This window comes from Engystomops pustulosus, chromosome 8 (genome assembly GCF_040894005.1).
Source record: "Engystomops pustulosus chromosome 8, aEngPut4.maternal, whole genome shotgun sequence".
Taxonomy (NCBI): Eukaryota; Metazoa; Chordata; class Amphibia; order Anura; family Leptodactylidae; genus Engystomops; species Engystomops pustulosus.
The window spans coordinates 78,129,991-78,143,498 of record NC_092418.1 but is presented as its reverse complement, the minus strand read 5'-3'; the positions used below and the strand labels follow the sequence as shown (position 1 = coordinate 78,143,498).

The 13,508-nt window shown below is 39.0% G+C and overlaps 1 protein-coding gene across 3 annotated transcripts in view; it reads right to left on the bottom strand.

Moving 5' to 3' along the window:
- Window positions 1–13,508, bottom strand: part of SPAG16 (sperm associated antigen 16) — a 666,704-nt gene that overhangs the window by 241,714 nt on the left and 411,482 nt on the right. For all 3 annotated transcript variants that reach the window (XM_072121363.1, XM_072121365.1, XM_072121364.1), the window contains exon 13: window positions 9,901–10,027. In XM_072121363.1, coding sequence (XP_071977464.1) covers window positions 9,901–10,027 — 127 coding nt within the window. The remainder of the gene's footprint in view (window positions 1–9,900; window positions 10,028–13,508) is intronic.

The following is a 13,508-nucleotide window of genomic DNA, read 5'->3' as shown; positions in this document are numbered from 1 at the left end:
GTTGTTTGATGGGCTTCAGGGCAGCCAATCAGGCAGCTTTATGCCCCCTAGCAACTAGGTATGGCTGTGATTGGCCAGGTGGACACCTGGGAGACAAACCTGGCCAATCACAGGCATTCTAAGTTGCTGGGGGCATAATGCTACCTGATTGTCTGCTCTGCAGCCCTTCAGGAACCTTCAATTCCTTCAACTAGCAAATGGTGGACATCAAACCAAAAATTTGGGTGCACTCATCTCTAGTGCCTAATACAAAGGTTCTGGAAACTTTAGGGCACATATTTAATCTCCTTTTCGTGTTTTGTGCAATATAAATGTAAAGGGTTTATCTTAAATATGAAAGGTGAATAACATCAAATCAGCAAATGTCCAAAAGTAGCTATGCCACTACTCATGGTTTTAAGCGACCACTGCTGTTTTACAGTACTGTGACATTGGGGCAGATTTACTTACCTGGTCCATTCGCGATCCAGCGGCGCGTTCTCTGCAGAGGATTCGGGTCTTCCAGCGATTCACTAAGGCAGTTCCTCCGATGTCCACCAGGTGTCGCTGCTGTGCTGAAGTTCATTGGAATGCCCTGAACTTCACCAAGCCGGGCCAAGTGCAGGTAAGCGCGTGTCCAGCAATTTCCGTTGCGTGCTCGCGGGCGCCGATGCGCCACAATCCGATTGCGTGCACCAAAATCCTGCGGCAATTCATGGAAAATTGGCGCAAAACGGAAAAATTTGGGTAACCCGCAGTAAAAACGCGATTTGGGCCCTTAGTAAGTGACCCCCATTATGTCCACTCATCACATGACCTGAACTATAATACCAAACACAGCCACTATAATATGTATGTTTCTATGTTTGGTAGACTGCAAAGAGCCTGTAACACGTGTCTGAAAACTACAATATCTTTAGGTGTCAAACCGATGCCAATTGGATATTGATGAGAATGGGTGATTCAAAAAAGAATACTGGAAAATCCCTCTAATTGCAGCACAATGTAAAATTAGATGACTTACTCATATAGTCCATAGTCAAACAATTTTCGCATAAGAATAACTAACTTATCCATAAACTAATAACCAATAGACTTCTATGGAGCCCTGTTGTACCCCCATACCTCCTTTGTCTAGTTTGGGTAGTTTTACATTGGTACGGAGGATAGTTTGCTTTCTTGTATCATTTGGAATACAATAGAATTGTATTGTACAATAGAATCCTGGAAGCATTGCAGTAGGATGGAGCGATGGGCACTTTGTGTTCCACCTTACGGTCTTCATGTATAAGGTTCTGCTATAGATATTAACTTCATGCTGAAAAGAATCAAAGCACTTTCTGCCCTACCCTGCACAATCCTGCCTGGGAGTATTCCTTTATAGGGTGTGGAGTTCAAAAACCGTGTTTTTTTTTTTAAATTTCTGCTTAGAGAAGCCTGAACTCAACATTAATAATAATAATAATAATTCTTTATTTATATAGCGCACACAGATTACGCAGCGCTGCACAAGCATGACAAATTGGTCCCTGTCCCCATGGGGCTCACAATCTAAACAACCTAACAGTATGTTTTGGAGTGTGGGAGGAAACCGGAGTACCCAGAGGAAACCCACGCAAACACGGAGAGAACATACAAACTCTTTGCAGATGTTGACCTGGGTGGGATTCGAACCCAGGACCCCAGCACTGCAAGGCAGAAGTGCTATTCACTCAGGCACCGTGCCGCCCAGCATCTACCAACATTTATTGCAAAATTTTAAGTTCACTTTTTTATTATCTATCATCAACCTATACAGTATGTACCATATTATAGAGAAAAAGCTGTAATGAAATTATAAATCATACACATAAGAAGCTTTAGGTCTTTTTGCTGAAAATTTCTGTATACTGCATGATGTTTTCCTCTGATTCACAGACTTTTTCATGTGCGACATGTGACGCCTTCACACCACATTACATGTAGAGATATGGCCCATTTTGTGCTCAATGACTCTCATATTTGTGTGGTCTTTGTGCCATTTTGGTCTTTGCAATATTTTTTTTTTTATCACTGCTTTCTCTATAAAAATCAATGGAGAAAAATATTTGCAAGTAGATATATCCTTTTAACAAAGACCATAAGTATCCATTTATGAAAAAATGACATTCACTGTATTATAAGGATGCATGAAGTGATCATCTGAAAAATTAGCTATACATATCAGTGATGGAGCGCTTATTCTCTCCTCTGAGAATGTATGGGAAAGGGACGACAGATGCTTTACAAGTACATGGTGTTTTTGCAAGAACCAATATATAACAGTGCTGTACAGAATAGGGTTTTCAAAGCAGGGCTCCCTGGAATCTAGCCAGAAGTTCTCCAGCCTAAAGCTGCTTGGCAAGAAAAGCAAGCAAGAAATCTTGACTAGAATGTAGAATTGTAGAAGTAAATCAAGCTTTTTGTGGTTGGATTGTGGTTAGAAGTTCTTCAGGAGTTGCAAGAAATTTTAATGCTAAAAGTGCTTAAATATCTTAAAGGGAACCTGTCAGCAGAAATATAACTAAAAAAACCACTATCAGTATGTTGTGAAGCAGCTGAACACTTTCCACATCATGTTTCTATCATGGCCCAGTGTGGTGGCATCATACAGAAAATCAACTTTGAAGTGAGTATAAATTTTTTGTATAAAGTCAAGGAGGTGGAGAGTTTAACTCTTAATTCAAGCTTCCCCTGTATTAGAATTCCCCCTTCACTGTAATTGATGGTCCTGCATCCAGAGACATCACTAACCAGATCTCCTGAAGTCTGGTGCATGATGTAAGGATGTGTTCAGTGGAAGTGTTCATAGGCAGGGAGAGCTTGACTTCACTGTTAAACTTTCCGCCTCCTTGACTCTATGCTACCAGTTTATATTTCACTTCAACGATTTTCTGGGTGATGGAACCACGATGGGCTATAAAAGAAAAATGATCCGTAAGGTGTAAAACTGCTAGACAACATTCTGGTAGTTTCTGATGACAGGTTCCCTTTAAATTGTACCAACTTTTTCACACTTTTGTCTTATGCCCTTGCAGTTTCTTTCTTTCATTCTGTCTGATGGCTAAATAGACATGAATGATGGACGGCAGAAGTATGTGAGTCACACAAGATTGTGCGGAATATCAGAAAAAAAAAGCCTCGATCCTTACAGTAGCTAATTTCTTTTTCATTTCAGAAGCCAGAAAAGCTCTTCCTTGGCAGCCAGCCACTCGCTACTTGCTTAATTTTTGCAATTTTTATGCCACTCCACTCGACAGATGTTTATCTAAATCATCGAAATCTTTGTCTTTTCCATTTTGGACACTTTTAGTATTAAGTGTGACTAGCAGAATAACAATGTAGATTAAACGTTAATGAAACTTGTAAGGTATTATAACTGCTTCCAGATGTTCATCTGCTCCATTATAAATTTAGAATATTTCCCTTTTACTGCTTTTTCTATCAGTTTGACTTTTTTTATTCTGTAGAAAAGTATAAGCTTTATAAAATGTTATATATAAAAGTAATATCAAAATAATAATAATAATGATGTAGAGATTAACATTAAAGGGAATGGAAAAATAATGTACAGTACATTTTACTTTCCTTGTCAGTCTAGATGAAAAAATTATAACTAAAACCCAGCTCCCTGAAGGCTCTGGTTCATCTCTCAACCACAAAGTTTTTGGTGATGTAAGTTTGTACAATTTTTTTTTCTTTTTTCAAAGCTCAATAGGTTGAGTCTATGGGGCAGATTTATCAAGCAGTCTGAAGGTCAGAATATTTCCAATTGCCCATGGCAACCAATCACAGCTCCCCTTTAAAATATTCATGAGCATTGGTGAAATGAAAGCTGAGCTGTGATTGGTTGCCATGGGCAACTGGAAATATTCTGACTTTCAGACTGCTTGATAAATCTGCCCCTATGTGTCTATGTGCCAACGACCCATGGGAAACTTCTTCTAAAGACGGGTAATTACAACATAAAGTGAACATACTGTAGCTATGGTTCCAAAGAGAACTAAAAGGGTGAATGAAGCTCTGATTTGAAACTATGAAATTTTCCCAAAGCAGAGCCCTATGCCCCCGCCAGTTGGTAACCCTGCCTTTTGTATTGGCTTTATGGGCCAATGACTTCATGGAAAGGTCTGTGTGGGATCCGTTGGTATAGATCATTCACTACCTCCCCTTCCCACATTTCCAATTATGGTCCTTTGTGGCTACCTTGAAGCCCCTTGAAGTCCTCTGTAGCACACAGATGTGTGTCATACCTGTGTCGGCATCATCCTCTGTTCATGGTATGTGGCTGAGGAGGCACATATTTTACCTTAGTGCCTTTCTGAAGTACTGCAGTATGACACAGCTTCAGCTGGCTCTGCTGTTTGGATTGTTTAGCACCACACCTGTATTTTTTTCTGCAGAATAAGCTCTGGTTCATAGCTAGTTAACCAGTTGTGATTGACAGCTCCTTATACTAAATACCTCTCTGTTATGTCTGTGAGTTATATCTCAATCATTATTGAGGCAGGGGCTCTGATATCATGTAAGAGTCCTGCCCACCTCTCCTAGGTTGCTGACTATAAGGTTCTTCCTGTTAGTTACTATCCTTGCTCATTGTTTTCCTGGTTTTCTGATCCTTGGCTCTTGCTCAGAGTACTCTACTACCTTTGTGATTTTATACTTTGTTTGCTCTCTCTGTTGTAAACTGTCTCTGGCAACCATTATTATCCGTTTGTATTGTTTTGTACTAGTCTACGTGTTTTGCACTTTGGCATAAGGAGGGATTGTCGACCAGTTTCTCTGTCGACCTCTGTTACGTAGGGGGAAATTGGTGGGTTGAGATTTAGGGCTCACTGTCTTGTGGGTGTTGCTGTATCTGGTCCCTGAATTACAAGGTAGTCTTATATAGCATATTAGGCTGATATTTTTATGATACAATATTGATGAATTGTGTTGTTGTATTGAGTATGTTTTATATATTTTATATGGCAGAATGCAGATGACCTTGTTAGTTACTGAGTCACAGTAAAATCGTGTTAAAAAGCTTCAAGACATGCATCTGTTTCTATGTATGCATGAATTTATCCATTAACCATTATGTTGTTTGCTAAATAAAATGTTGCTCATTGACGTCCTCAGAACCTCACCTAAATTACCACTGTCAGGGAAATGCAATTTCAATAGAGCAATTCTCAAAACAAGTACTCCATTATCGCAGCAAGAAATTTTAAGACCTCAGAATGCATTATAGGCTGTAGGACTATAAAGGGCCCTTTAATATATTAAGGATTACAAAAGCCAAACACATTTACGTAAACCCAAGTGAAAATAATAATTTTCCGAATCACATAGACAGGGTGCGTATCCAGCTGCACGCACTGTAATTCTAACCCTAGCCCTTGAGATGATGAGTCACAACATCGACCATTTACCTTCACGAGCCCACAATAACATCAATTAAATCATGAGTGGGCTGATGTCAGCAACGCATTGATGAATATGCTCCAAGAAAGAATCTTCATTGGACCAGAATAAGGCATATGTTTAATCACTATATCACAACTGAAGCCATTACTTCTATCCAATCATGCATGCTATTTCCTAATGCCAACTATAATTATTGTATCTTAATACTCATCCATTACCTGAAGAGCGTCACTGACAAGCGCTCTATTCAATTCCGCACTTCTCCTTGTTACAAACCAAAGAAGAAAAGAATGGCTTACTGATTGGTTGCGTCTGCTAAATGGCACAGAATGGGTCAATGGCGCTTGCCATGTCCTAACACAGATCACAACTCTGGTGCTCTCTTCTAGACACAATTTCTAATTAAGGAAGCTGATTAAAAAGTTGGCCACAAGTTCGATAACTATTAACGAGGCAATTAAAACAAGGATGGTAATTAGAGACAAAGAAGAGTGATTTGAGAATTTGATCTTTCCCAATTGCATTTTGGGTCAATTACTTAGAATTAGTACCTCAATGATACAGCAAAAGTAAGTACAGTATTTGGAGGTATGTGTCCTCCCTGCATACTACTCTGTACATGGCCATTAATTAGGCATGGGATTATAATTACATTTGCAGGTTCACTAAAAGAAGCCAATAGGTTTTAGAGAATTTCATATTAAACCACCATATCCATTTACAGAAGATTTAATGAAACCTCTTCAAGGATTGGAGTATATAGACGGTGAACTACGCAATAAAGTTTTCAACAAAATAGAATGTAGAGCCATAATGTCAGCTTATTCCAAGTGTCTTTAATTATTATAAGTTGTAGGGCATTATATCACAAATTCTTAATATGACCTGACAAAAAATATGTGAGCTATTTTAAACTAAGTTTAAAGGGACACTGTCACCAGCTTTTACCCCAGTAAACTACCCCACACTGGGTATGAAATATCCTTTATAGAATTACCTATTTGATATGAAATCTCACCTTTTTTTCCCCAATTTAAAAAATGATGCAAATGAGCAGAGAAGAGAAGACTTTTGTACCTGAGATCAGTCACTTTTAGAGCCTGTAGGGGGGAGAGTGAATTCAGATGTTTCTATCTTGAGCTCTCTAGTGATGAGAACCATAGTTTTTCTATCATTGATCATTAATCTCATCTTTCAGACTACTTGCTTTGTGTTTTATTAGCTATAGGATAAGAGATACAGGCTGTTAAAGGAATAGTGGGGAGCTGATTCTTATCTTTGATAAACCATGTTTCCAGGTATTACAGACTCCAGGATGGGGCATCTTGGCAATTTATCTCAGGCAAATTATGATTCTGGTCTGCTCTTTTTTTTCAAACAACTTTGGAGTCAAGCCTTTATAGGAAAAGATTCGACTTGTCGCATAAAAAGTGAGAATTCTACAAAGGAAACTTCATACCTGGCCTGACTTCATTCCTGGCCAGTTTCGGCAGTTTGGTGCGGTAAAAGTTGGTGATGTGTTCCTTTAAAAGGGCAGACATTACATTTCTTTCTGTTTTATTTCTTTTCTGAAGTTTCCCAAGACTGTTTTGTTTTAGTATTTTTTCCAAATAGATAATAATTCAGGTTTAAAATAAATAATAGTCATAAATATTATCTGTTCTTATTTGTTCATCAAATCAATACTCTTTAATAGGCTAGAAGGTCATGTAGCCTATGGGAAGTTCAATCCTAAGGTCAATAGTGGATTATAAGCAGCTTGGGCAGTAGCCCAGTATCCATGACTTCTAGGGGGCCCATTGCTTCCTGTTCCTGCTCTTAATACACATGTCCACAAGAGCCATTCAAAAACTTTTGAAGGGTCTCCAAAGGTCCTGAAACTGCAGATTGAGAGCAGGCAGAAGAAACACATCCTCTATACCTTAAGAAGCTTCATTCTAGAACCATATATTGGAAACGAATCCCAGAATTGTAGGGGCTAGAATAGTCATACAGCCCAGGGTGCAGGGCAGTCTTAATCCTCCCCTGAGCACAGTACCATGTATGGCAGTGTGTTTACTAGTAAATCCACATCATTTCCAATTCAGATCCAGGGCTATGCCTCTTAGAATGCATGACATATCCCTAAACAAGAACTGCCAAGGCACATTCCCCAAAAACTGTACCCAAATTCACAATATTTACTTTCTTTCATCATAAAAGTACAGCAGGAAATTTGTCTTGAAAAACTCCTTTGTAAGTGAATAGTCTGGATAGTCAATAGTAATATTACCTTCAGTACAATAAACATCATGTAACACCTCACCATCACCATCATCTACTCAGGTGCTTTATTAAATACAGATACTGACTGCATTTAAGAAAAAAACAGCTCTTCTGGTTGTAAGTTCATGCAAATGAAATCTTCCTTTCTCTACTTCCTTGGTAGACATATTTGGCTCTCTCCTAAATAGCTGCAGCAGGCTAAAATCTATGGCTAGCAAAGACTGATGGTGGGGGAGAAGACAACATGGCCATTGCAGCAGCCGCTGTGCCCGTTCTTTGCCCAGCAGCAGTAATATTTGCTTGTGCTAGGAGTAAGATGTGAGTGGAAGTATGATGCATTCTGCATTCAGAAAGCAAATATGGGTGGCCATCGATGGCTATCTACTGGCCATGACACAGAAAGCTGGTGAGCCATCGCAAATATGAGTAAAGAATGTATTACAGATTCCCACTCTGCCAAGGGGGTTGTAACCCTTTATGGATGTCTCTGCATGAAAATACAAGGTTACTGTCCTATTAGCTAAGACACATAATAAATTCCAGGGGGCACAGTGGTAATAACAGGCCAATTTTACCTTTGTGATCCAAGTTTAAAAACAAAATCTTAACAATAAAATTTGAGATTTTACTATCTCTCCTGGAATTCTAATTAATTTACATCACACACTGCAGTATTTAAGGTAGTTTAATAAAGTGTAACATATTCGTAGATCAGTGAATTCCCCAGAACAGAGGCAGATGTACAGACGCTTTCTACTGTCCAATGAACAGAATGTTGCATCTTACAGCCTACAGTGGAATAGATCAGTTGCCATATGCTGACCTTTATATAAGCCACATATCTTCACACAGTGGAATAACACAAGGAAAACAAGTCAGTGATGAAAGTAACAAAAAGAACCAAATGTCTTCATATGGGACACTATACACAAACTAGTATTTGATCTCCATAGTTTTGCAATGAAAGCACCAGCAGTTTCCTTACATTACATTAGGGGGGGCATGTTTTTTGTCTAAATACATGAATGGTCCATACAAAAAATATGGTGGAAAGTTAAATTAAAGTCAAAAATCAAAAGACAAGGGGGCACTGTCTCTGTTTGGAGAAAACAAGATTTAAATCAACAGAGGTGACAAGGCTTCTTTACTGTAAGAACTGTGAATCTGTGGAATAGCCCGCCTCGGGCACTGGCCACGGTGGGGATAGTAGGTGTAGATGACTTTTTGCATCAAAATAACATTGATGGTTTGGTTATGATATAGCGTTATTACCTTTAAATCCCTTCCTCATCCAATCCCTTTCTTGGTTGAACTTTATAGACATATGTCTTGTTTCAATCCATTATAATATAAATCATAGAACTGAATCGGTATTACAGTTATTTCAAGTTATTCTTTACACAGCTTGGGCTTTAACTTGCGGCTTAAGGGGGTTTTACCATCTTTGCCACTTAGGAAAGGCTGATCCTGCATGTGTGACGGTCCATATAATCTCTATGACCAGTGTCGGACTGCAATGCCAACAGGACCAACAACTAAAATCTCTTTATGGGGTTAACAACTGTACAGTTACATGAAAATATTATTTGATATCCATAGAGAATTTCTGACACATCAATGAGTCTTGAGTTCTTATGACCTTGTTGCCGGTTCACTAGTTGAACCTTTTTGGACCACTCTTGGTAAGCATTAAAGAAAATCTACCATCAAAACCAAGAAGGATAAACCAGGGACACTTACATCCAGCCACTGTGACTGTGGTAATCTTCTTATATCCTTTATACACCCCCTCAGAATATAAAAGTTACATTTACAAAGAAGGAAGGAGGCCATGGATAAGAAATAAGAAGATTACCTCAGTCACAGTGCCTGGATCTATAAGTAAGTGTCCCTGGTTTATTACTCTTTATTTTGATGGCAGATTTCCTTTAATACTTACCAAGAGTGGTCCAAAAAGGTTCAACTAGTGAACCGGCAACAAGGTCATAAGCACTCAAGACTCATTGATGCGTATGACTGCACAGAAGAGCTACTGTAGCATATATTGCTGACAAATGTAGCTGCTGTGTTATAGAAAAGTGTCAGAACCAACAATGCAGTTGTATATGTGACTGGTCAAAATGTCCAACGTATCAATATTTTGACCATTTTGGCCTACCTCAACGGAAGATGTATTTTTGCATGTGTCAAGCTTTGGAAGCAGAAAGACATAACATATGACTGACTTACCATTCTAGCATCCCACAGGGACAAGGTCTTATCAGCCGAGCTAGTGAGCACAATGTTCGAATACGGCAGGAACTCAATGCTATTAACAGAATCCACATGACCTCTCATGGTGTACCTGCACCTTTCACTGTGAATAAAAACAGATATATCCAGTTATGGCCATCTCTCAGAAAACTTTCCATGAATAACTTTCCCTGTAAATCTGATAATGTAAGCAGTCCATTAATATTTGAAGAGACTGGATAAAACAATGAATACTCAACAGTGAAAATAGTCTTCCATTACTGTTGAGAACCAGCAATTTCATTTGCTTTCCCAAATTTGCATTACAATACAAAAGGAATGTTCCAAATGTTAAGTAAAGTACTGAATTTCCCATAATTATCTTAATATATTCAACACACGAAGCGGATAACATTTGGAGAGCAATAGAAAAAAACAAGGGTAACATTTGGATAGACAAGAGAACTTAAAGTCTGATAAGTGAGCTACAAAGAACGCATGGAGTTAATACGCTTAGTTTGCAAGTCAATATATCAAGTAATTACTATTCTATTGCACAGCACAAGACAGATTTGGAATAGTCAGGTTGCCCTCTCTCTGGGCTGCTTATCACTCAATCTCCGCAGAAACCTATATTGCTGCTTTAAATAACACGTCCCAGATGAATTTCCTGCAGAGCCATGAGATGTAATTATAACTCACACCCTTGTATGTCAACAGGGAAAGCAGGCAGACTATACAGGAGTCCAGAGCACACTGTGCGTATAGCATCAGCTTATGGTGATTGACACAAAGAAGAGACAAGTGGGCTGCCGGAGGAATCGGGTGAGATTAATTAGCTGCCACGAGATGAGGAGCCTGGTCCAGATATGTTCCAATGTGTAAATGGACTGAGGTGACAGAGCCTGACAGGTGGCATGTGGAAGAGACAATGCACACATATTCATACACATATATTACATTCAGCTGACGGGTTCTCAATACCTTATTTGTGGGAAAAATAAAATATGTGTCAAATATTGAAGTACCATTTAGAAAGATAGGTTTAAAGAAGAATGTACAGTATGTGTGATTCATGATATGCAGAATATAAAGCTATTACATTTTGCATATGGGCACACAACATCTTAATCTACGCTTCCCTGTCCTGTGATGCTTCCAGGTATTACGTAGTTTCCAGCATTATATCTTGGATTATGGTACAAACTCTATCATAGTTAAGGACATAATGACAGGAACCAGATATTGCGCTTGGGGGATAGTAACTGTAATGTCAATGTTAAAAAAAACACATATAAAACTAATAAATTACCTTTTAGAACTCTAATATTTAGGTTTATTCATGTGCAGGCATTAGCATGGTTACACGTAGGAGGAGACTTGAATTTCTGCTGCTATTTTATAGCGCGGTAGGGAGGTAAACAGAAAAAACCTTTCCTAACTTACATGGTCACTAACCTTTTAATGAACATTGCATAATTTAAAAGTATTCATAGTATCATAGTATATAAGGCTGGAAGGAGACACAAGTCCATCAAGTCCAACCTTTAAGAATTAAATAAATGTTTTATCCCCATAACCCGTGATATTTTTTCTCTCCAGAAAGGTATCCAGGCCACTTTTGAACATGTACATAGAGTCCGCCATAACAACCTCCTGCGGCAGAGAGTTCCATAGTCTCACTGCTCTTACAGTAAAGAACCTTTGTCTATGTTGATGGTAAAATCGCCTCTCCTCTAGGCGTAGAGGATGCCCCCTTGTCCTGGTCACAGGCCTAGCTATAAAGAGATCTTTGGAGAGATCCTTGGACTGTCCCGTTCAGGTATTTGTACATTGTAATAAGGTCTCCCCTCAGTCGTCTTTTTTCTAAACTGAAAAATCCCAAATTTTGTAATCTGTCAGTGTATTCTAATCCCTCCATTCCCCTAATAATCCTTGTTGCTCTCCTCTGCACCCGTTCCAGCTCTACTATATCCTTTTTATACACTGGTGCCCAAAACTGGACCCAATATTCCATGCGTGGTCTGACCATGGATTTGTATAAGGGCAAAACTATGTCTTTATCATGAAAATCTATTCCTCTCTTGATACATCCCATAATTTTATTTTCTTTAGCAGCAGCCACCTGACTCTGGTCACTAAAATTAAGTTTACCATCCACCAATACCCCCAAGTCCTTTTCAGCTCCAGTTTTACTAAGTAATTGACCGTTTAGAACATAATTATACTTTTTGTTTCCATGGCCCAAGTGCATAACTTTACATTTATCTACATTAAACCTCATCAACCATTTCTCTGCCCACTCCTCAAGCTTCCACAAATCCCTCTATAATGCTAAACTATCGACCTCAGTATTAATTACTTTACACAGCTTAGTATCATCTGCAAATATTGAAACTTGACTGTGTAAACCCACTACAAGGTCATTAATAAAAATATTAAAAAGAAGTGACCCCAATACTGACCCCTGTGGCACTCCACTGGTAACGTCAACCCAATCTGAGAATGTGCCATTAATGACCACCCTCTGTTTTCTATCACTAAGCCAATTACTTACCCAAATACACAGATTTTCTCCTATTCCCAGCAGTCTCATTTTATATACCAACCTTTTATGTGGCATGGTGTCAAATGCCTTTGAAAAGTCCAGATATCCAACATCCACAGCATCCCCCAGATCCAGTCTTGAACTTACCTCCTCGTAGGAACCAATCAGATTAGTCTGACAGGACCGATCTCTCATAAACCCATGCTGATGCTGGGTTATAAGGTTGTGCACAGTGAGATACTCCAGGATAGCATCTCTAACAAACCCCTCAAATATTTTCCCCACCACAGAAGTTAGACTCATGGGTCTGTAGTTTCCAGGACCGCTATTTGATCCTTTTTTGCATATTGGTACCACATTTGCTATGCGCCAGTCCTGTGGAACATAACCAGTCCTCAGTGAATCTTCAAATATTAAAAATAACGGTCTGTCTATCACCGTACATAGCTCATGCAGAAACCGGGGGTGTATGCCATCTGGCCCCGGTGATTTATCTATCTTAGTGGTTGCGAGGCGGCGCCATACCTCTTCCTGGGTTAAACTGTTGACATTCCAAAAAGAATTTACATTATTCCTCATTGCGTCTTCCACCAGGGGATTTTCCTGGGTACAGACAGTTGAGAAGGCGACGTTCAGTAGATTGGCCCTTTCCTCATCTCCTTCCACCATGACCCCCATGTTATTTCTGAGGGGACCCACACACTTCTATTAGTGGATAGAAGAAATTTTAGAATATATCAGAGGACAATGCTTCTTTCCCTATCTATCAGGCCTATTCCTCCTCTGCTCTCTCCTAATTTTATATTCTCAGTGAAGTTGAAATCTCAAAAATTTTTTGACTTTTAGAAATTCCCTCAAAATTCAACTCAAAACTTCAACGTCAAAAACTGTCAGTGTTTATCTCACCGCAATTACATATTACATCTTTATAATGTCCTGTAAGATGATGTTAAAGCTTTTTAGTAAGTGAGAGATATAGAGAAGCAGTGTCCTGGGGACACAATAAGGCCACTGCTATTAGCTATCAGCTTGAGTGTGTTTCTATCTACTCCCAAAA